The 25,622-nt window shown below is 36.8% G+C and overlaps 1 protein-coding gene across 3 annotated transcripts in view; it reads left to right on the forward strand.

The window, feature by feature from the left end:
- LOC127551302 (nuclear receptor ROR-alpha-like) overlaps window positions 1-25,622 on the forward strand; it is a 148,095-nt gene that overhangs the window by 40,559 nt on the left and 81,914 nt on the right. Inside the window, exon 2 of one of the 3 annotated variants that reach the window (XM_051980934.1) lies at window positions 3,254-5,259. The exons of the other annotated variants lie outside the window; for them this stretch is intronic. Coding sequence (XP_051836894.1) covers window positions 3,254-3,336 — 83 coding nt within the window. The 3' untranslated portion in view covers window positions 3,337-5,259. Of the gene's footprint in view, window positions 1-3,253; window positions 5,260-25,622 lie in introns of those variants that run through there. 3 annotated transcript variants of the gene reach the window in all.

Raw genomic sequence — 25,622 nt, forward strand, 5'->3', positions numbered from 1 at the left:
CCCATCGCTCCTCATTTTCACTGATGGAAGTTGGGGTGAGTTTCTTTGCAGAAATGGAACTTAACTTTCCTTAATAAGGACAAGGGAAAGAAGATGTAGTAAAACCTTAAATAATGAGCATCCTCAGGAATTGGGCCAATGGGTAAACTTCATTTTCTGGGTAACTGAGGATTAATCGAAAATAATTCTTCTCCTCCTATTCCTTCTGTTCCTCCTCCTCTTTCTTCCTACCCCCCACTACTACTTCTTCTTCTTCTTCTTCTTCTTCTTCTTCTTCTTCTTCTTCTTCTTCTTCTTCTTCTTCTTCTTCTTCTTCTTCTTCTTCTTCCTCCTCCTCCTCCTCCTCCTCCTCCTCCTGCTCCTTCCTCCTCCTCCTCCTTTCTCCTCCTCCTTTCTCCTCCTCCTTTCTCCTCCTCCTTTCTCCTCCTCCTTTCTCCTCCTCCTCCTCCTCCTGCTTCTTCTTCTTCTTCTTCTTCTTCTTCTTCTTCTTCTTCTCTTCTTCTTCTTCTTCTTCTTCTTCTTCTTCTTCTTCTTCTTCTTCTTCTTCTTCTTCTTCTTCTTCTTCTTCTTCCATTTCTCCCTCCCCTTCCCTCACCATAGACTGAATCTATGATTTCTTCATTGGAGTAGGAGGCATCCAGTGAAGAAACTCCAAAGCAGCTTTTCTGCAACTTCTAGTCTTAGCAAACTGTCTAAGGCAATAAGATTAAGTGACTTGCTCAGAGTCACACAGATAGTACATGTCAGAGGTAGGATTAACACAGCTCTTCCTTGCTCCAAGGTCAGCAGGGATGTTTTCTGGACAATACTTTGTTCTTATCGAGGCTTAAAATGTCCTGTCTTTGGCACTTGAAATTTTATTCTTGTTTAGAGATGGAAAAATCTTACTGATATTCTTTCCTAAATGTCTTATTTCTGTTGGCTGATGCTGTTTTTCCTTTTCTACCACTATCACCCTGACTAGAGAAATTTTCTTGATTTTATGATAAGATAGAAATGGTAATATAATAATATCAATAGCATTCATGTGACACATTAAGGATTTCAAGGAACTTTGCAAGTATCACATTTTACTTTCAAGGCAATACTAGAAGATAGGTGCTATTATTATTCCTATTTACAGATAAGGAAAGTGAGGCAGACTGAATTTAAGTGACTTGTCTAGGATTATACAGTTAGTACTTCCCTCTATACAGTATATGTATGTATATTGTAAATGTATGACCATGAATAAGCCGCTTAAGCTGTGTGAGACTCAGTTTCCTTGTTTGTAAAACAGGATTTGAAGTATTCTTCACAGCTTATAAAACTAAACTGAAATTACCCTTTACAAAACTTAAAGTACTTTATAAATGTCACTATTATTAAAGATTAGAAAGTATCACGTGCTTCCTTTTGCATGAAATAATCACATATTTTAAGGGCCCTGTTTTTTTTTTTCCTTTGCTAGTTTTCAGTTCTAATGTAACTCAATAGGGAGAAAAATATTTGTGTGATGGTCTGTAGTGTAGCTGATATGCACGTGCTCTTGAACTGGGATCAAATGGTAGTCCTACCACATATCTCTGGAATCTTAGGTAATTCATTTGATCTCTCCAAACCTCAGTTTGTTTACCCATAAAATGATGCCATTGGGGTAGATGGTCTCCATGTTTCCTTCTAGCTCTTCATATGATTTTCTTTATAAATGTCTTACTTTTCACTATTCCTAGGGGGAAAAAATCTCACACTTTAAGGATAGAAGTCTCTTGTCCCATAGCATGTGTTGACAGTGAAGAAAATGGAGACATAACTGTGGGCTCAGAGCCTTGATAAAAAGCATTCTGTGGATTTGGGAGACCTCTGTGGTATGAGGGCCTGGGAATGACCTTCTGTTGAATTCTGCTGTGCACTGAATGGTTTCACAGAGAGAATCCAGTGTGCAGGTTTCATTCATTCGTGCATGTATGCATTAGTTCCCTCATTCATTTGTTTATTTATTGGTCACCTGGGTGGTTCTGGCTGTTGTTTTGTCTAATTTATCTGCAGCATTCAAATTTAATCTTTAAGATTCATTTTTTTTAATCTATTATAAACAAATTGATGAGATAGAATTAAAGGGGAAATGGTCTAGTCTGGAGCTGAAAGAACCTTAAGATCCCCCAATCCAACTGTCCCCTACTCAGTCCACTCCCACTGCATTAATGAGGAGACCAAGAACTAGAGAGGTGAGCTTGTTTGCTCGTCATACTGCCGGCAAGTGACAATTGGGCCCAAAAATCAGGAGTCCTGATTCCCCATCCAGTGGGCTTTCCGTGACATGGCCCTTGGCTGGCTCCAGTGTCCAAATAGGGATGGTGAAACCATTTCCCAGTGATCCTAATTCACTTTGTCTTCATCATAAGGCAACATATTATTAAAGTCTCATTCTGATACTAGCTTTCCGTATCTCCCTTCTGAACTACATTAAGTTCCCTAAGTACCTTTATTGGCAGCACAGGAAGGGGAAAAAATGTGGGCAGGCTTCTAATTGAACAACTAGGCTTTTGTCAGGATTCATTGTTTTCAAACCTGCTATTAGAGTGGCTAATGCCCCTGAATGTTGGTTAACAGGCAGGAATTTGCCTTCTAAACCAGGATGCCTGAGTGACTTGTTAACTGGTGCTCCTCTGTGGGCCACTGGGCAGTATATCTTTAAATTTGTGTTGTTTCCCGAGATCTGCTCTGGCAAGCTAGCTCTGCCTTAAACCTGCAGAGTTAAATTTACCCAGAATGACAACTGTATATGCAGGCTTTAGTTACATAACAGCGGTTGCTGCGTTTCACATTGCACTAATCCAAACACAGTAATCACACAGGCCACAGAAAAAGCAGACAGCCTCCCCTTGTTTTGGGGGGGGGAGATGCGTGTGTATGTGGGTGTCTGTGTCTGTGTCTTATGCATGTATGAACTCTATATGGGTGACTGCATAATATGCCTCTTAATTTTTTTTTACACTATAACAATTATCCCATTATCCTGAATTTGGTGCCATTAGGTGACTTTTTAATATCTTAATTATTAGGTTAGCAGTTTCTGTGTGCACAAGTACAATTTGTTAATTTATGCTATTTGAAATAAAAATCTAATAGTGTGCCATGTAAGTACTTCATAATATTGTGGCTAATTCTTAGTGGTGTTGGCAGTACAGGGAAAATGTATCCTTTTTCCTGTGGTGTTTTGTAGTTGCTTAACTCCCTTAATATTCTCCTTTTCTGTTTCCCACACCCCCAGACAGTCCTATTTCAAATCTTGGAAATGAGAAGAACTTGATAGTACTTGCCTGGGAGAAAAGCAGGCAGATCCATGCAGCCTAGAATGGATTGAGCCTGGGATGAGCTCGTAAGGGGACCTTGGCACCTGGAGATGAAGAATCATTCTCTTTCAAGCTGCAATGGCCATTAAGTGACTGCTGAGCTATTGGAGGTATCGCAGAGAGACTCAACAGGACCATTAATGGGTTTTTATCACTTAGGTGATAAAACTCCAGTTATTAGTGATAAGCCATGGTTTAGAAAAATCAATCAACCAATAAATATTGATTGAACATCCCACTGATTGCAAGACACTGGGCTTCACAGCTTGTGGGAAGCATTAGGAAGTAAGGGATATATCCCACATAATAAAAGTTTACAGTTTAGTAAGGAGGAAAAAAAACTTAACTAGAAGAAAAGTTAAAAAAAAAAAAAAGCAGTATGAGGAGGATGATATAAGGGTATAACAAGGCAGTTCATGGTCATTTGGTGAGCAGATGAAGAATACAAACTATGAGAGGACAAAGAGATCTAAGGAAGCTGGAGAAGTCAAGAGAATTTGCTGAAGAGGTAGTAGACCTTGAGATCAGCTTTGATGCAAAGGTACAATTTGGATAATTAGAAAAGAGCCATTGGGTGCTCAAGTAGAAAGACTTGTATTATAAAAAGATGAGAAAGCATAAAATGTGTTTATACATTTTCAACAAATAGACTGGTTTTGTTGGAGTAGAAGGCTTGTGGAGTTGATAAGCTGAGATTAGGTTAGTGAGATAGGTTAGGGCCTTGAATGAAAAGCTGAGGGAATTTTTTGTAATATCCAATTCTTATTTAGTTTACATAAACTTATCTCACCATTTCTCTAAGATAAAATTTCTAGTGGGTTTCAATATTCTATAACATTGCTAGAAACATGACTATCAAAAGACAAGGCCTTTGTCAAAAAGATAACCATTTAATGAATATGCACTTTATTCTCTAGTAAGGATTGCCTTTTTAGAAACTCCTTTAGAAGCTGAGGTGACTGTTTCTCAGACCAGGAATGGTTAGAAACAGGGCACTGATCACTGTGAAGAATAGGGGACAGTTGGCAGAAACCATCAAACTCTGAAGAACAAAACAACACTGGAAACGTAACAGTGTGGGCTATGAGATATAGGCGCAGAGATCCCTGCAAACCTGCATAGAATCTAAGGACATCTCAATTTTATACCGAAATATGGTCATTTTGGTTATAATGTTTGCCACATACTTAATCATGATGACTATGAGTCATGGAGGAAAAAGTCCAATTATGTTGAAATCAGGAAAGGATGAGACACCATTTTAAAAGATTTTCAGTAAAGATGGCTAAAATTAAAAGGAAACGTTTAGGTGCTTAAAGGGTAAGTTCCAGTTACATGAAAAATTATATCATGGAATACTTCACTCCTCCATAATTCTAGTTTAAATGTCTCTCTGCTTCTGTAAAGTCTAATGCTATGCAGTGGCTATTAATCATTTGTATGATGGATTATTTTGTTTTGTTCTAATACCGACTGTTTTGCATCAAGAATAAACCATTCAATAGACCCTCTGTTCTAGAACTTAAACTCTTCAATTGGCTCACTATCATTGATCTCCAATCCTCTTGGGAATGTGGTTCAAGGAAATGAAATGTCTATAGTCTATAGTCTACATCTGAAGATTTGAAGACCTGGGTTCAAATTCAACCTCAGACACCTCTGAGACCTTGAGCAAGTCACCTGTCTGCTTCAGACTATATCATCAATTATAAAATAGGGATAATAATACCATTTATCTCACAGGTTGTTGCAAAGTTCAAATGAGAGAATATTTGTGAAGTACTTAGCACAGTACCTGGTAAAAAAGCAGGTGCTAACTATTTCTGCCCCTCTCCTTCCCTTTTTACAAAAATATACACTTAGGATATGTTGAATTTGCTGCATAGACTTTTGAGACTAACAGGTTAGTTTGTCCACAAAATGGGAGTGTTTTTAATAAATGCACTTCTTAACTGTTAGAAAGACAAGTGATATATAAAAATATTGGAGTTGTACTTGGGAAGTCTTGTGTTCAAATATACCACTTTGTACTTATAAGTAGTATGATCATTTAATTTCTCAGTTTCAGTTTGCTAGTCTCTAACTAGGAATAATATTGTTGTGAGTGTCAAACAAAATAATATATGTAAAGTATTTTGAAAACATTTAAGTAATCCATAAGTGTCAGTTATTATTATTGAAGGTTTTGCTTTGTGATCTGTTGGTTGGTTTTGTTGAATGGACTCTGTGGGAGAGGGAGCAGTGGTGGCTACTTTGGGAAATGAAATGGATATAAAAACAAAGTATATAAATAAAAATACATATTCTAAAAAGATATTATCAGGCAGAGGTATGCTGGTAAATGTGTAACATCTGGCTTTCAAAAAAATACTCTTAAGCTTAAAGCCTAACAATTTCTCCATGACTTTTTAAAGTCTAGATAATTTTTTAAAAATCCCAATAAACTAAACCCTGATTTGTAGTCCTTGATGGTTGTCAAAAGGTAATACACAATAGAAATTTAACATAGCTTTCCTGAACACGTTACCTCTGCCATCAGGCTTGATATTTGGGGATCAGGTATGGAATTGAATTTGGGTCTCTCCCTTTCCCTGTCCAATAATTTGTTTATTTGTTAAGTCAAGTCATACTCACTGTCCACTGCAGCTTACAATTCTAGATTTTTAACACTGAACAAAGCTATGGAGTTTCTTGATTTAAAGGCCCACAAAACAAAGTTTTTGTTTTTAACTATAGTCCTGCCCTCCAATAGTCTGATGGACAGTGAACTGGCCCCCTATTTAAAAAGTTTGAGGACCTCTGACTAGGTGCATGCATGGCTTTGTGCTAGGTGCACAAAGTATATATAATATGTGCTATCAGCCTTCAAGGAACTTACAATCTAGTTGAGATGATAAGACTGATATGGGGAAAAAGTAAAATTATAAGGCCCGTGGTATTGCCCAAATGCAGCAAATGTGGAAAATGGCCAACGATAGCTATATATGCAGAGCATGGACACAATGTGAAGATTTGGGGGCTAGAAGGTGACCCAATGAAATCAGTGTTTTAGGAAAATAACTTTGGCAGAAGTATATGGGAGAGGTCGGAATCTGAGCAGTGAGTTAAGAGGCTCTGTAGTGAAGTAGGTATAAGGTCATAAGAGCCTAAACAAAGTGGGTAACAGAGAGGATTGAGAGCAAGAGACAGATGGGATAGGTGTAGGGGAGGAAAAGCAAATGAGACTTGAAGCTGGGGGAAGATTTTGCCATGGTGTAATACTTGGGGCGGGGGCTCTTGTGGGTGCACTACATTAGGCAGCATATTCCATCCAGTTTCTTTTGGAAGTACTTAATGCAGAGATGCAGAGAAGGTCCCAGCTTCAAAATCATCCTTTCTCTTATCTTTCAGCAGGTATTTCTCTGGTGGAGAATAAGCTGGGATGGTGGGACACGTATATATTTAGAATATTTCTTTTAAGGCATTGTCCCTTGCTAACTTTTGGAGCCTCTTTTCTCTAGTCTGAACCTGCTGGGTACCTTGTAGCTTGATAGGGAAACTGGCAATTGAAAGTAATTTTGCCTTTTAGCATAATCCAGTGCAATGTGTCACTTTTTAAATAAAACACATTAATTTACTAGGCGAGTAGTTTATTGTGAAGAGCCCCATGTCTAAGTGAGAGGAATTAAAGGCCAAAGGTTGAATCCTTCTGCATTATTCACAGCACTCTCCTCAATAAATCACATATGCTGAACCGGCAAGTTAACACTTACTTAAAGAGCAACGTGTTGTTTAAGGGTGGTACACATTGAAATGACCTCGGCGTTCGGTGCAGGCTTTAGTCGGTGAAGAGCTGCCTTCAGACACCGTGTGGATCTGCTTCCTATCACTCCAGGAAGCCGTGCACTATTTATCATGGGGGCTGGCCTGTGAGCCCGACAGCTTTGCCTCTTTAAGTTGGGATCATCCTTCCACCCAAGACACACCTGGAGGATCTTTTGCCCTAATGGGAATCACGCTTGATATTCAGACCCTACACACTTGCTCTCTACAGATCTGAATAAAATGCCTTTCTCTTGTGATTAGGCTTATCCACCAGATGCAGACTATAAATTGTGAGGACACACTGAATGTGTGGAAGTGCCTGTGGGAACTTGATTTTTTTTGGTAATATAATGCACTGGGGCTTGCTGAAACAGCCATGACAGCCAGTGTTGTTTTGGGGGGAAAGTATCCGTCCTGAAATTGGTGGGCTGGTAGGGCTCCCATCAGCAGCAGTTGACCCTTTCTGTTATTTTGGGAGGAAACCAAAAACAGTAACTTCACCACAGATTCTACCCAAAGGGAAGGATGGAAGAGGAGATGAATATTTTAAAGGTGAAAACTTGTTCATCTGGAGCATAATGGATATGACAAAAATGGATTGGACACAGTCCAAGCAGCGAGAGAGCCATCCAGTGGACTGTGATAAATCCAAAGTGAAATGAGAATGGAAAAGCATTGTGGGATAGCTCTTCCTGCATCTCTTTTCCCTCTGAACTGTTAGACCGACCCTCTCAGGCAAGCACCCTTGCCCTTGTCCTTTTCCATCCCTTGATCAGACCGTATTGTAATCAGAGCTACAGCAAGCATTAGACCATGGAGACAAAAAGGGAAGATAGGAAAACACTGCTTTAATATAACCCACTCTATGCAAACCAATCCTTGCTAAACACATGCATGCACACACACACACATACATGAATGCATACAAGAAAGAGTGAATGGAGAGGGAAAGGGAGAAATACAGAGAGAGACGGGAGGGAGAAGAGAGTGAGAGAGACAGACAGAAACAGAAAGAGAACCAGAGAGACAAAGACAGGGAGACAAAGAGACAGACAGATAGAAATAAATATAATCATGTGTAAATTTCTGGAACCAGAGAATTGGAAGGATCTCTATATAGCATACACATGAAAGAAATAAGACTCTAACAGCTTACAAGTAGTTATTCAGTTCCTTTTGAAGACTTCTAAGTCTTACAAGTAAATCCACTGCCTACCTCCTCTTCTTCCTCTTCCTCCTCTTTCTCCTCTTCCTCCTCCCTTCTCTTCTACTCCCCTCCCCTCCCTTCTTCTCTTATCCTCTTCTCCCCTTTTCCTCTCCTCTTTGCCTATTTCTATGTCTCTTTTTCTGTCTGACTCTGTCCCTCTGTCTGTCTCTCTCCCTCTCTTCTCCTTTCTCTCTGTCTCTGTCTCCCTTCCTCCTTCTCTCCCTTCTCCTTCCCCTTCTCCTTCTCCTTCTCCTTCTCTTTCTCCTTCTCCTTCTCCTCCTTCTTCTTCTTTCTTCTTCTTCTTTTATCTCCTCTCTCTCTCTCTCTCTCTCTCTCTCTCTCTCTCTCTCTCTCTCTCTCTCTCTCTCTCTCTCTCTCTTTCCCCCCTCCCTATCTATGTGATTTTCCAAAAGTGTACAAGATATCTTTAAGTAATAAGCTCATGATTTTACTTGTTTCCTAGTTAGTAAGTAATCTGGCTAAGTGAGAGCCAAGCCCAGAGATTTAAAACTAATAAATGAGGGGCCCTTGACAATTCTAACTCAGATTCTATAAACTTTCCTATGGCACTGGATTAAAACACTCATCATTCCCTTAGATACCAAGTTAATTTTTCAACTGTTTTCACTATTATGCAACTGTGTATGTTTAACCACAACCATCTTTTTGGTTCTTATTAAAGAACTTTTATTCAGTTTCATAATTATTATATGAGGAAGACAAAGAGACTATTCCACATTGTCCTAGATCATGTTAAGTAAATTTAAAATATGTTTTGTTATCTATCACAGTAATTTATCCATAATGTCTTTTTGTTCCTGCTAGGCACATTTTCCATTGTACTTTCCATTTGTAATACATGGCTCTGACAATTGTAATTTGAATCAGATCTGAAAGGGGTCCAGAATAAAATGTATTTTGATTTTAAAAAATCACCTGAAATGATGATTAAATATTGGTAATAATGGGCATAGCATAAGTAAGTGGGAAAAGGTATTCAGTTAGACAAGAGATTGAGTTATATGTGTCCTTTCAGAAATCTAGCTATTGCACAGGATTGAAGTTGTATTACCTTTGCATGACAATATTTTTAAAGTAAGCTTATGTTTTAGTGTTTCAGGTACTATGATTTTCCAGCATAAGTATTACCTCCAGTGATCCAGGTATCCCTAAAACTTAGAAAATTGTTCTTTACAATTGCTATGTCCACACAGTTTAAGATTTAAGATAAGGGCAGTCAGGGACCCAGAAGGGCCTCGAGTCCATGTCATATGAAGACTAGTTGAAGAAACAGGTCATGTTTAACCTGGATGTGAGAAAACTCAGGGGACTTGATAGCTGTGTTTTATTATTTGAAAGTTTGCCATTTGGAGGAGGGGATGCCGTTCATTCTGTTTGGACCTGAGGGCAGAATAAGGAACAATAGATTGCTATTGCTAAGAGGCAACTGTCCAACTATTAGAACTGGCCCCAGATGAAGCTGGCTGGCTGGAGTAGGCTGGGGTCCCTTCCACTGAGGTCTTTAAGAAGAAGCTGGATGATCACTTGTGGGTATAGCAGCTATTCCTTCCATGGATGAGTTGTGCACACTTCATGAATTTTGATGCCCATCTGACTCTCTGGTTCTGGGAATTTGTGAATTTCACTAAATTTGGACCAAGGGGCTCTCAAATGATGGACAGACATTCCTTTCCTGGGTCTTTACAGTTTGGAATAACTTATTCTGCTTTGTAGAATAAAAAACTCCCTGGCCATTTCCATACCCTAATGAGATTTTGGAATAGGACTGTAGTGAAATACAGGTTCACCTTCCCTCTGTTTTTAAAAATAGATATAATTTTCATATGGAAATATGTTTTGTATGATTTCACATATATAACTGATATGCAATTACTTGCTTTCTTTCTTCTTCTCCCCCCCCCCCATACAGATAACTGGGATTATGTGACTTGCCTAAGGTCACACAGCCTGTTAAGTGTCTGAAGTTAGATTTGAACTCAGCTCCTCCTGACTTCAGGGTGCTCTGTCTAATGCATTAACTAGCTGTTCCACTTGCTTTCTTAATGGGGGAGAAGCAACAGGAAGAAAGAAAAGGATTTGGATCTTAAAATTTTTAAAAATAAATGTTAAAAATTGTTTGAAAATGTAATTCATAATTAACAAAATACATTAAACATGATTTTAAAAAAGTAATAGCTATGCCTTTGCAAACTTCCATACCAATAAAACATTTGCAAATCAGATTTACTTATCATTCAACACTTTTGAAGTACCTTCTGTGGGCAGAGAATAGTATTATCTGCAAGGAGAAATAATAATAAATGACATTTCCACAGGACTTTGCAGTTTGCAAATTCTCATTTGAACCTTCATCTTTTCTATGGGAGAAGGATCACAGCTATTATTATTCCCACTTCACCAATGAGGGTACTGAGGCTTAGAGTGGTTAAATGATTTACTTATGAATACACAACTAATTAGATGTCTGAGGAAAAATTCCAACCATATTATAAAGATGTGAAGTTTAGATGAGATTGTCCCTATTCTCATGAACCATCTTCCTGGAGGAGAGATAAGATAAAAACAAAATCACTGTAATATAATAAAATATTATGGGATGAGTGCATTGAAGAAATACAGAATGGTGTTTTAGAGATTTAAGGAAGATCATTATTAATAGGGATAAATCATGGAAAACTTTATGTTGAAGGTGCTGTTTTTGATGGTTATAAAAGTTGGCTAGGAATCCAGTAGTCCAAGATGGGGAGAAAGAACATTCCAAGCAAGAGGAAATGGTATAAACAAAGTCACAGATCAGGGAGGGGAATGTATGTACAGTGTGTTTGGAGGGACATAGAGCTGTTCTGTTTAACTAGACTGTTACATGCCTGGAAGAGAATAAGATAAGTCTGGAGAGGGAGGGTGTTGTCAGGTTATCGGAAGCTTTGAATGCTATATATGGAAGTTTTGATTTCATTTGATAGGTCCTAGAGTATTTATTGAAGAGTTTTTAGTTTAGGAATGACATGGTGAGATCTTTGTGTAGGTAAGATGAGGCGGCTTAAATTGCAGGGAAACCTATTTCAACAACTTTACTGAGTCTTCATGGTAGCCTGGAGAATTCACATGTAGGAGGTCATATCTGTAATTTCTTGTGTGTTTGATTTTGATTGGCTTAGAAAAATCACTACTGTTAATAGCAAGAATTGGTGAGCTTCATAAGGCTTGTGGGATTTTAATTGCATTCAAATCAACACTTGGATGTTCAGTAAAGCTATATACTTTTTCAGATCTGCCAAACTGGGTTGGTTAGATCTTATAATAAAATAAAGTTTCCAATACTTCTGATCTTGGTCTTCAACCTGATCCATATCTTCAACAAAATCATACTTAGTGTTTTTGGACACTTTGGTTTAAGATGTAAGAATGAAGGTGTTTAGAAATGCTTAAAATGAAAAAAAATAGCAGAATACATGTTAAATAAATGCTTCAAAAATTTCAGATTTAATTCTAGTAAAAGGAGAACATGTTAGTTTGCCTTCAGCCATCTCAATTTTAAAAGTGTGCTAGTATAGTAGTGGCTCATTTTTTTTTTTTTCTGGGAAATTAAGACAATCTCCTTCTCATTCCTCCAAACTTTTGTCTACTTTGTCTTTCTTGTTTAAGTTAATAGGCTTTCTGCTGTTTACCTCTGTTTGTAATCGTAGTATCATTTTTGCCTTCTCATTGTCCTATATTCCTACATCATAGGATGTAGTTGCTAGGTATTGTATCTGATTGGCCTCCTCAATAATTTTCAATAATTCTTTATTGAGTTATACTTACTGAACCGAATGCACTGGCAACCAGGTGTCCTACAAGCTTGTCTTAACATGCGGCCGCGGTTTAACCTCTGCACAATAGCTTTTTTCCCCCCTGAGGCAGTTGGGGTTAAGTGACTTGCCCAGGGTCACACAGCCAAGAAGTGTTAAGTATCTGAGGTCAAATTTGAATTCAGGGCTTCTTCAGGTTTAGCACTCTTTCCACTGCACCATCTAGCTGCTCCTGCAAAATATCTTAAATCAAATTCAGCAATTCGATTTAACCAATTAATTTAACAAATAAAATTAACAAAAACATTTATTAAGCAACTGCTATGTGCAAAGCTCATTGTATTTTCCATTCCTACTTCAAGCACCCAACCTATGCCTTCGTGATCCCTTGCCCAGATTACTGCAATAATCATCTAACTAGTCTCTTAGCTTCTTGTTTCTTATTGTTCTGATCTCAACCCAATGGGGTCTATAAAGATTTTAATAGCTCCCAGTTACTGAATGAAAAAAGTCTAAACCCCCTCAGCCTAGCATTCAAGACTCTCTGTTCTCTGCCTATTCAGCCTTAGGTCATACTGTCCCTCCTTATATATTGCAGCCAAAAGACACTTCTCCACATGGGCTAAAATGCTCTGGATTTTCCCCATTTATTTGTCTTTGCTCAAGCCACCCCTAATGTGATGAATTCACTCCCTCCCACTATCTACTAAAGTTTTGCTCATTCTTGACATCTCAGTTATTATGCTATCTCCTTCATGAAGCTTTACATGTTTTTTTCTTTCAGAAGATCAGAAGTTATCTTTTCCTCCTTGGAACTCTCCTAGTACTTTCTTATGTAGTTACTGTATTCTATATTGTATTATAGTTCATTGTCTACATATCTTCATCTCCTGGTAGACAGTGTCTTTTTTTATCTGAAGATCTAGCATAGGGCATTATAGATATTTAATACATTTTTGAATGAAAATATAAATGAAGTGAATTTTGCTGACTATCAAAGATTACCTTTTTAAATATTAAGCTTTATTTTAAAAAATAAGTTTACCAGGGGCAGCTAGGTAGTGCAGTGGATAGAGCACCAGCCCTGAAGTCAGGATGACCTGAGTTCAAATCTGGCCTCAGACACTTAACACTTCCTAGCTGTGTGACCCTGGGTAAGTCATTTAACCCCAATTGACTCAATTAAAAAAAAAAAAAACATAAAATATAAATACTTCTGAATTCTGACATACTTCCTTGCCTTCTTAGACAGAATTCAGGAAACAAAATACTAATTTATCTTGACAACTCAGGGTCATCCTTATATCCATTTCTGTATATTTAGGATGATATGGGGCTTGGTGATTCTTAACCTTATGTTTGTGATTTTTAAAATATTTTGATAACCTAATGTTTGTTATTTTTAATATTTTATATAATTTTTATATTTTTATAAAATTTATATCTTGTTGTTTAGTCGATTAGTCATCCCTGATTCCTTGTGATCCCATTTGGGATTTTCTTGACAAAGACAATGAAGTGATTTTCCATTTTCTTCTCCAGCTCATTTTACAGATGAGGAAACTGAGGTGAATAGGGGAATGTGACTTGCCCAGGATCAGATAGCAAATGTTGAGCCAAATTTGAATTAACTTCAGGGCTAACACTTTATCTGCTGCACCACCTAGCTACCCCTTGATAACTGCATTTCAGCTCAGTTGTTTTTTCTTGTGATCTTATTCTATGCCTTGAGAAATAGGATTTGGAGGAGGGCTCCATGGCTGTCTCCTGACTCTCCCAAAGGGTTAGGAACCCCTGAAACAGAGCTGGGGAGGGCTGCTTGCCCCAGACTTCCATGTTGTTTCAGTCACCGTGCTGGCTTTTTACAGTTTCTTCAGCTCCTCCGCTCTCGGGCTGTTAGCTTCTACTGCTCCTGGCAGCTGGCAGCATGCCTACCTCTGCAATACTCCCGCAGTCTAATTTGTTGCTCTAAGTCTGCTGTGGGCAGAGAACCCTGCTAGCCAATCTTGTTGTAATTATGTCTAAATAAGAGTAAATGGGTGGTGAGTGAGGGCCCCAGATTCTCTCCTGGGAGTCAAGTGTATGGTGTGCAGCGCATGAACCTTGTCACACCTATTTGGGCGGCTCGGAAGAATCCTTTGCTTCCTGCTTGGCTTCTGGCTGTGTTCCAGAGAGTTGAGGTTGTCATAGAAATAACATATCACTTATCTATAGTTCACTGTACTTGAAACAGCAAAATCCAAAGGCTTGTAAAAGATCCTCATTCTACAGAAGTTTCCTCATCTGTAAAATGAAGGGTTTGGATTAGATGGTAGGTTTTTAAATTTTTCTTTTTTGTATCATGTCCCCCTTTAACAGTCCAGGGAAACCTATGGACTCCTCAGAATAATATCTTAAATGCGTAAAATAAAAGGATTACAATTGTAAAGGAAAATAATTCTATGCAAGTGTGTACATATGTTTTAAGTGCACAGATCTCCCCCTCTCCCCAGGTTAAACTCCCCAGGATTAAATAATTTACAGTTTTCCTGGTCTAAATGAACTATAATACAATATAGTCTTCTAGAGAAGGAGAATTGGTTCTGAGCAATTCATTCTCTACAATTAACATGCTACTAAAAATCAGATTGTAATAAAAAATTTAATAAAAAGTAGATGAAAGTAGTTGAAAAATAGAAAATACATTACAAATGTGAGATAATGCAAATAGTTCTTTAAGGAGAACATTTTTTATCTAGGAAGTTCAAAGTCCTGCGATAACCTTTTGGGGAGATTGAGAAAAAATTCACATTTGCCATCTCACTCTTCTATTTCAACAAACCTGTGAGAGCAATTGAACCTAAGATTTTTGACTCATTATTCTAAACCTAAACTATAAACCTCTCTGCTGTTATAATGAAGGCTAATGGGTATTCAAAATAAAATCATAATATTATTGTTCTGTAAGAAATGACTAGCAGGATGATTTCAGAAAGGCCTGGAGAGACTTACATGAACTGATGCTGAGTGAAATGAGCAGGACCAGATCATTATATACTTCAACAACAATACTATATGATGATCAATTCTGATGGACCTGGCCATCTTCAGCAATGAGTTGAACCAAATCAGTTCCAATAGAGCAGTAATGAATTGAACCAGCTACATCCAGCGAAAGAACTCTGGGAGATGACTATGAACTACTACATAGAATTCCCAATCTCTCTATTTTTGTTCACCTGCATTTTTGATTTCCTTCACAGGCTAATTGTATACTATTTCAAAGTCCGATTCTTTTTGTACAGCAAAATGCATGGACATGTATACAAAAATTGTAATTAACTTATACTTTAACATATTTAACATGTATTGGTCAACCTGCCATCTAGGGAAGGGGTGGAGGGAAGAAGGAGAAAAGTTCGAACAAAAGGTTTTGCAGTTGTCAATGCTGAAAAATTACCCATGCATATATCTTGTAAATAAAAAGCTATAATAATAAAAAAAATAAAAATAAAATCATATTTTTAAAATAGGAAAAAAGCTAAATAGAGACAGATAGAGACATTATAAAAAGAAAATTTCTGGTATCAAAGACCTTGGCCTTGTCAATGCTTCGATGTTGAAAACATAGTTTTTATCAATGGAAATGACACACTGGAATGACATGAAAAAAGTTGTATTACCATCTGCTTTTCAGATACACCCTAAGGGCCACTGGGCCTTTCCATCTGACTTGCATCTGAAACCTAGTATTTGGGTTATCTTCTCTTATTAGAGTGTGAGTTCCTTGAAAGAAGGGCCTGTCCCAGTTTTTCTGTTTGTGTTTTACATGGGACCTTGTTCAGAGTAAGTGCTTAATAAATGTTTTTTACTCATTCACACACATCAAATAACTGACAGTCAAAATCAAATGTGATTTCCAACTTCAAAGACCGAAGGATAAGTTTCCAGATACCAATTTTGCTTTGAAGCAAGGTAAAATAATTTCCTAGACTTCTAATTTTAGGAATTCAGGACTAGTATTCTTTCTAATTCTCTGTTTTTCTTTTCTTAAAAATAAATATCAACTGGAAAGTAAAAAACAGTTTGATTTCAAATGTCTAGTGACTAGAAGGCCAGGCTATGGCCGGACACCTCTGTCAATATCCCTTTCTGCCATTCTTTTTTCCCTTTTAAATAACATTTTATTTTTTCCAATTACATGTAAGACAATCTTTAATATTTATTTTTAGAAAATTTTGAGTTCCAAATTTTCTTCCTCCTTCTTTCTCTTCCTTTCTCCCTAAGACAGTAAGCAATTTTACATAGGTAATCATATAAAACATATTTCCTCCTTAGTCATATTGTGAAGAAAAATACAGAATAAAAAAAAAGAAAAAAATACAAAAAAATAAGGGAAGTGAAAATAGTATGTTTCAATCCTGCCATCTTTTAAGTATTTTCCTTGGGGAATGGGTTCTGATACTGATGAACAAGTAAAATGAATGCTTTATATTTGTTTGCTTGACTATATCCTTTAAGAATTTTCCCTGTACTTTTCAAGTAAGGTGAGCTGGGAAGACATGTTACTAAGAATGTTTTGGTTACCTTTTTATGTTTAAAAAATAAAGCCATCAAGGACAATAAGGAAGAACATAAAGACTTCATTTTACTCCTCTTAGTTCTTTTTTCTTCATATATCAAATGACGGGGTTGGACAAGATAATCTTGTAGAGCCTTTACAGCTTTAATATTCCATCATTTTAGGCCAAGCCAATTTCAGAGAAATATAATTGATATTACTCCAAATGGTTTGCAAGAGACTTAGAACCACTAAACTTTGGAGGATAAGGTGCTAGCATTTAGGGATTTTTCCCAGATATGAATGAACATTCACTCTGGTACTATATTCACGTGGTATCATCTTAACATTATTCATCCTTGTTAATGAATGACTTCCTTTGGCTTATAGAAGGTTGAACTAAACAAGAGATTCCAAGGACTGAGGAGTAAGTTTGTCGTCCTAGTTTTATCTCTTATCCTTAAATGACCCACATGGCTTAAATAAACATACCTCCACTTGTATTTTCATTTCACAAACCATCCAGAAATGGTGTTTTTGACAACTTAGAGAAAGCATAGGGTGTGAAATTTTTACTCAGGTGGGTCTTTAGTCTGGGAGCTTAGAAATCCGAGTTATCTTTTTTGATTCTATAACCTAATTCACTGTGGGTGATATAAAGAAAATCCCAGAACGAATCTGTTTCATTTCTCGGCCACACATTTATAAAATGCCTAGACTATAGACATAACATTATTCTAGGCACTATGAATACAAAAATGAAAACCAAGTCTGCACCCTCATAGACTTTATAGTCTACTAAAAACTATACCTAGGTTCACGTTTACACATTAGGGGAAAATTCTGAATAAAATGTTCAGGGAAATATGCAAAAGGGAAGATGATGATACCTGTACTTGGAAAAAAAACAGGTACTGCAGAAATGGGCCCTGAATTAGACCTTGAAGGAAGAGAATTTTGATCTGTGCTGTAATTGAAGGATGGTATGTGTGAATATATGGACATGGCATATCAAGTTCAGGACAGAGAAGTGTGCCAATCTGTAAAAATGTAATGCATATGAAGGGGGGGTAATGTTAAATTCAAGTCAAGAGTCAAGAAAGAGGTGATGGACCAGATTTTGGAAGGTTTGGGAAGATCTGGAAGATCTCAGATGAAGGAATTTATATTTTAATCTATTAAGAGATAGGATACCACTAGAGGTTTGGGGATAAGGAGATAATATGGGTATTAGGAGCATATGAGGAAGATTATTTTGCTATCAGAGTGAATAAAGGTTCAGAGGAGAATAAAGATCTGAGGCAAGAACAGTAAAATGTCCAGATGATGGGTAATGAGCACTTAATTAGAGTGGTTATATAATTTAATATTCACAATAAGACTGTGTGCTAGGTGCTATTCTTATCTCCATTATACAGACATGGAAACTGAAAATGAGAGCTCTCAGATCACTTATCGATATTCACACACCTGATTTATGTCTGGGACACAATTTGAACTCAGGTCGTGCTGATTTCATTCAATGCTCTATTCACCATTCTACCTGTCTTATCCTTGTACTAGCTTCAGTGATTTCATAATTTTTACAACCTTGTGTCAGAACAATTAGAAAAAGAGAAAGCATTGTAATTTTCAAGACTATAGTCCTTTCCTTGTAAAACAATATTCCACAGAACTCCTCTGAGTACTATAAAGTAGTAGTTCTCAAAGTGTGATCCAGAGAATCCTGGTACTTACTCTCTGAAGCCTTTTCAGATGGTCTATAAATTCAAAATTGTTTTTCATTTTAATATGGTAAATATCTATAAATATAACCCACATAAAAATTCTTTGGACAGATCCTCAATAATTTAATAGTATAAAGGTACTGAAAACAGAAGTTTGAGAATCCACAGCTATAGCGGAGAAAATAAGAGATAATTGAATATAGCCTCTTGGCAACAATACTCTGGTTGTTTAAAGGAAGAAATCTTTATTCTTGTGGCTCTGTTGATGAAGGAGTAGCCTGAAATTGGAGATTTGGTTATCCTGTCAGCATTTATAACTACAAATGTGTTTATTGTTCATAAGGACTAGAATGATAGTATGAACTCCATTATTGCTGTAATTTTGATTCAAGCTCTTCTCAGAGAAGTCACTTAAAGAATATAAAAAAGCATCACTAATTCTGGTTTCTTCCTTCTACCTACACTCCATATTCTACAAACTCCCTTCCTCTCTTTTTCTCCCCATCACTCTTCTAACCACACTACCTCCTTTTTGGAAACTCTCCCTCCCTGTTAATTAAATTTGGTGAATTTCCCCCCAGAGAACCACTTGAGGTAATGGTCTTGGTCTCTTTGTCATGCCATTAATATAGCAGAACTATGCAGAAAGGCATTTGGCTGCATTTTCCATTCCTCACCCTTGCCTGGCTGAGTGCCTGTACATGTTGGGGAACAACACAACCTAAAATCTGGGCAATTTGTATTTTAGTAGTGACGGGGATATTCTCTCTCTCCCTCTGTCATTTTGCATTAAGAACCTGCCACTAATAAAACTAATTAATAACTGCTGGCTCCATGTGGAATATTTGGACTTTTCAAACCTGGCATTTTGCCACCACTGCTTTTGAAAGAAACACTTCATCTTTGTCATAGACAGGACGAATATTTCTCCATACTTCTAATTGGACAAAGTGCCTTTCAGACTCCTTGCCATTTCAGAGAGAGCAGAGAAGTAGAGTATGGATTCACCAGTTACAAATATCCTTTAAGTGACTTTTGAGATGGGAACCGGGTTATCAAGTGAAGTGAATGTAAAAGACTCTTAAAATCCCTCTTAGTCTCATCCATTCCCTTTCCTAAAACTGACATGATGGGGAATAGGGAAATGAAGGTGGTGGGCTTTGGGGGTGCTAGATGGAAGAAAGCTGGAGTAGATAGACTACTCAGATTTGTCAGATCAATAAAATTGCCCCATTTTTTCCTCTTCCATCTCCCATTTTCTCAATAATTCAACAAATGTTTGTTGGGCATCTGCAATGTGCATAGTGAAAGAAACATAATTATGAAACACGACCACAAGGAACTAACCTTCTACCTGGGGACAGAAATCCTGAAAACCTGAGAAGTTAAATAGCAGCACAAGGCAACCCAAAATTCATCAGTAGGAATGATTAACAACAAACTGCTACTCGGGACAAATGCTATTCCTACATGAGAAAGTGAGAGCTCTATGGCCTGCAGGAATTTGAAAATACTTCTCATCTCCATTGGTTATTATCCTATCCATCCTTCAAGGCTTAACTGAAATGCCTTAATAAAATCTTCCCTGATTTCCCTATTTGCAAATCATTAGTCTTACAATACTTTTTATTCTTCCTATGTATCTTCATGATTTACGTTATGCCTACATATGATATTTGCTAGGTCAGATCTCAGATGAGTGGGCCGTGAATTTTCTTAGTATCACCCTTGAGGTTGCTTCTGAGCTGGCCTTGTAGCCAGGAAGACTTGGTTCATGCCTTTGATACATACTTGATACCTTATACAATCTCTCCATTGCCATAAACAGTTCTTTAAAATTGTTGCAGAAAAAATGCCAACATGTATTTGTAGAGAGAATCAGCTCATTCAGACAGTTCCCATACCAGTGTTATCAGTCTCTATCAGTCTCAGTCTCTATTCCCATGCCAGATTATAAATATTTATCTTTTTTATGTGTCTATAAATAATATGCAATTAATATATAGACATGGCCAAGAGTTCCATAGGATAACTAGGCTCTAATATACATTGTTAGAGAGAGAACCCACACTGATAAGGTTTATTCCTCAAAATAGAAAATTGCATATGTTTATATGTGTGTATATAAACACATGTATATATGTATACACACACACACACACACACACATTTTGGGGAACTGGACTCATCACTGCACTACTATAGGGAACTGCCCAAAGAGAAAATTCCCTTCAGCAATTACTTTGTAACTTATTTTAAAAATTCACTGAAGTCTTGAGAAGTTAAGTGATTTATCTAAGATCATATAGTCATTGTAGGTCAGAGAAGAGTCTTAAACCCTTAAATTAAGCAGACTTTCTAACTACTATGCCATACTGACTTTTATAACATTTTAAATTATATGCTGTATTTTCTATAATTCATATGGGTAAGGTTTCTCTTAATCTGAAACATATCTATTGGATTATCCCTACTGTGTTATAAATTCTGTGAAGACAAAGAATGTATTATTCATATTGGCATGTTCCCCATTGCCTAAGCACATAGTAGGCATAAAATTTTTATCAATTTATCAATTTTATCAAAATTAATTTATCAAATTAATCCTTTGTTTAACTAGAGTGTTCTTGGGTGTCAGTAGTGATCTAGTATGCCTCATTATCTAATTTTACCTTCCCCTCATTTTATTATGAATTATTGTTGACAGAAGAGGATGGATTATAAGATAAGAGATAAAGTAGCTTTTATTTTCTCATTCCAGTGGTTCCACCATTGAAGATATTCAGCAGATAAGAAATTCATATTTTATCCATATGTTGTGACCTTTGTTTATAGGGAAACACTTTTCAGAATTGCATAACTCAATCAAAAAGCTAACAATAGAAGGTGATAAGCATCTATCTGTGCTAGATATGAGCTCTTATTTCATCTACAACTTATGTGAAGTATGAATATAAGTTTCCAAGGTGCAAAGGCCATGGACACTGAGATATTAAGTGGTTTGCCAGGACTATACAATCACTTGGAGCTTGAACCTAGATTTTTCTGATTTTGAGGTTAGCTCTCTTTCTACTTTATCACACTAAGTCTATAGTCTCTTTATAAATTCTCTAACAAAAGGACTAACATCCAGCTATTCAGTGGTAGCTTAAAACTGGACTTTAAGATTTCCAGAAGTCTTTTCTGTTATCCATTATCTATTTCCTCCACAGCTAGGGGTAAAGTTGCTTTTATTTCCATTGTCTAGCCACCCATTTCAGTGACATATTGCTATGAATTTTGTTTTCCTCTAAAGAAGGAAATCTCCAGAAGTTAAATTGTGCATCTTCCTTAAAATCATATCACAGTAAAACACAATATTGCTCCTAAAACAGCTTTGCCTAATGATCATCATTTAAAAGTGATGACAAAGTCTGATTGATTTTGGAACATACATTTTCAGAATTCTTTGATTTATTGTAAATATACTAGATTATCAAAATCTCATTACTCTTTATCTTGTGTTTGTCCTTACTTGCCTTTTTTTTTCATGCTATCAATTATTTATTATTTTTGTTAATGGTACTACCATCCTTTCAGTTGTCCAAATTCAGAAATTCAGAACTTAAATCAGCTTTGACTCTTCTCCCCCACTTTCCCTGCCCTGATTCCCCATCCCCAAACTCTGCCTCCAGTCATTTGCCAAAGACTAACCATTCTACCTCAGCAATACTACTTGTACCATTCCTCTTCTTTTCACATACATGGTTACCTCCTTAATTACCTCATGCCTTTCCTCTGGATTATTTATCATATCTTTTTAATTGATCTTCCTGCCTCTAGGCTCTTTCTTCTTCAATCTGTCCTTCATATAACTATCAAAATAATTATCCTAAGGCACACAACTTATCCGGTCACCCCCTGCTCAAAAATGTTCATGGTTCCCTATTGCTTGTACAATAAAATACATAACTCCTTAGCCTGACATTTAAGAATCTGCACCATCTAGCTCCTATCTTTCTAGTCTTTTTTTTTTTTTTTACATTATTTCTTATCATGCATCTTTATTCCAGCCAAAACTGAACACTTCGCTACTTGGCTCCCAAATTTGATTCTACAGTTTTTTCTTCCTTACAGTCACATTAGACTATCCTCCTACTCTCCCCAAAAAGCCCAGCTTAGCTTCCACATGTTCTTTTAAGCTTCTTCTGATTCTTTTTTCAAATTCTCTATCCTCAAATTTTCCTAGAGATTTTTATGTAAAGTTCTCCATTGCTCCCAATTGTGTGACCTGCATCCAAACTCTCTGCCTCATAATAGAATATCAGGTCCATAATGCTAAAAATCACATAAATTTTATAGTTGCATATGAAGCATATTTTTGCACATAGCAGGTATTTTTTAAAGAATGTTTTCTAAGCTAAATTGATTAATATATTCTTTTGCTTTTTAAAATTTCTGTATTTAAAAAAAAACTTTTTTTCATTGGTTTTATAGATCCCTAACTATACTAATCTTAGTTTATTAGGTTGTTAGAATTAAGAGAATCAAATGTCTTTCTAAGAAATACATTTCTGAAGGAACTTTTTCTTTAGAGGTGCTTTTTAAAAAAATCTGCAATAATGAAGAACATGACCCACTATCAGTAAAAAATAGGCTTTGACTTGTATTTCCAGTAGTAGAACTTTATTTACACTCATCCTTTCACACTGTCTTGCCTTGTCCTTGTGTGATAAATAACACTGATTTTCAAGTTGGCTAGGCAGGGTTAGTATGCAATCTGTAGCTATGGAACAGAATACTGCTAACTGTCCCTCACTGACATGCATTCATTCTTTCAATAAGCATTTATTAAGTATCTGGTTTGTACTAGAAAATTGAGATGCACAGACTAAACCATAATGTACCCAATACAGGCCCCTGGGAGAAATAATCAATAGAAAAAATTAAATCCAAAATATGTACAAAGTAATTTCTGAAGGGAGAACCTCAGTCACTGGGGGTGGGGGAGGGGAGGTTAGGGGACCAAGATAAACTTCTAGGAGGATTGAAGGAAGCTAAGGTTTCTACAAGATAGAGGTCTGAAAGGAGAATATCCCAAGCAAAAGATACAGACTTAGGAGATTGAATATCATGTATGGGGAACAAGTAATAGAATGATTTAGATGTATCGTAGAGTAATAGGTAATAGCGGGAAAGGTAGGCAGAAGTCATATTATGAAAAGTCAAGTCAAATCAACAAGTATTTATTAACTAGTGTGTGTCAAATACTGTGCGAAGCACTAGAAATATATATTTAAATGGGGGGAAAAGTCCCTGCCTTCAAGGACCTTTCATTCTAATAGGGGAAGATAACAGTTAAGAAGAACTTTTCTTCCTCCTTAGAAGAAGCTGTAAGTTTTGGAGCATGGAGGAGATGGGGAAGGAAGGGAGTAAGAGATACCCATATTAGGGCATGGGAGAGAGTGGAGAAAGTCAGCATTCAGAATTTTAAAAGTCAGGAGTTTGTATTTTACCTTGGAAGAGTCAATGGAGCGTCTTGATGTAGTCAGAGCTGTACTTTATGATTATCAACACAACTCTGTGGAAGGCGGATAGAGAGAGGACACATTGCAGGCAGAAGACAAAACCAGAAGGCTTTTGTGAAAGTCTGGTGCAGGAACTTTATGAGGGGAAAAAAGAGAGATGGAGAACCCCGTGGCCATAAATTAGATGAGGTGTGGTGGCTGATTGGATGCGACAGTGATGAGATGCAGGAGTCTGTGATGGCCCTGAACTAGCAAACCTGGGTGACTGGAATGCTGGCAGTGCCATCAACAAAAGAATAAAGTTAGGAAGAGAGAAAAGTTTAGGAAGAAAGGTAACAAATTCTGCTTTTGACATGTAGAGTTTGAGATACTTCCAGGATATTCAGTTCAGTTCTTTTATGCTTTTTAGCAAAGGATTCTAATATCTAACTAGCCACTGAAAGCAACTTAAGTTATTAAAGTGCTTCATTCCAAGTTAGGAGCCCATAGTTTATATGGCACAAGTACTAAATACATGGTAGAGAGTACCATAGATGTCTCTAAGGAAGCTAGGTGGGCAAGTGGATAAAGTGCTGGCCACGGTGTCAGATCTCAGTTCATATGCAATTTTGGATGAGTTGTGTGACTCTGAGAAAATTGGTTAATTCTTAATTTTGCCTCAGTTTCCTCATCTGTAAAATAAATTGAAAAAAAATGGCAAACTCCTCTAGTATCTTTGCTAAGAAAACTTCAGATGGGGTCATAGAAAATCAGACACAACAACAACAACAACAACAATATGACTCAACAACAATGAAAATGAAGGCTCTGAGCTGTAACTACCATTTCTCCACGATTTGTTTATGACCTGTATCATTTTGCTGTATCTAACCTCAGTTTCCATGTCCAGGTAGTATCTAGAACCCATTTATTTCTCAGAGGTGTTGTAAAGCTTAATTACAAAATATGCAAAAATCCTAAGAACTTCATAGAAACAGAGGTTGCCATAAAAATTATAGTTGGGAAAAAAATTATAGTTGTACAGGACCTCAGAGGCCTACCACCTAGACTTGAACACAGATCCCCTCTCTAATAAATCTCATAAGGGCTCCTGCAGCCAGCCTTTGGTTAAGACCTCCTCTGGGAATTTGTTCCAATGTGCTACCATGTGGTATCTTTGAATATATCACACATTGTGTTAGTCATCCTTCTAAGCTCCTCCCTCCTCTCTACTACCTCCTGAGGCAATTCATTTCATTTTGGATAGTCTAATTAAGAAGTTTTTTCCTTAACTTCAAGCCTACATTTGACTGTAATTCTTTTACACATTGCTTTCTGGTTCTTCTATATACTTTTGATTATATTGAACCTGAAAAATCAATACCATAAGATCCAGGCAGATTCCTGTCGATTTGTCCCTCCCTATCTTGTTTTTTTTTTTTTTTTTTTTTTTTTTTTTAAGATAATTATTTTGAAACCTGTGTAAGACTTGGTATTTATCCCTTTTGGTTTTATCTTATTTGATTTGGATCAGCATTTAGATTATCCAGATTGTTTCAAATTCTCACTCTGTCATCCAGTACTGTCTCTTCCAGCTTTGTGCCATTTGCAGATTTGATAAACATGCCATCTATGACTTTTTCCAAGTCACTGATTAAGCATGGTAAGCAGTTCAGGACCAACTAGGCACAGATCCCCTGGAGTAATCTAT

The sequence above is a fragment of the Antechinus flavipes genome, chromosome 2 (genome assembly GCF_016432865.1).
Source record: "Antechinus flavipes isolate AdamAnt ecotype Samford, QLD, Australia chromosome 2, AdamAnt_v2, whole genome shotgun sequence".
NCBI classification, from domain to species: Eukaryota; Metazoa; Chordata; class Mammalia; order Dasyuromorphia; family Dasyuridae; genus Antechinus; species Antechinus flavipes.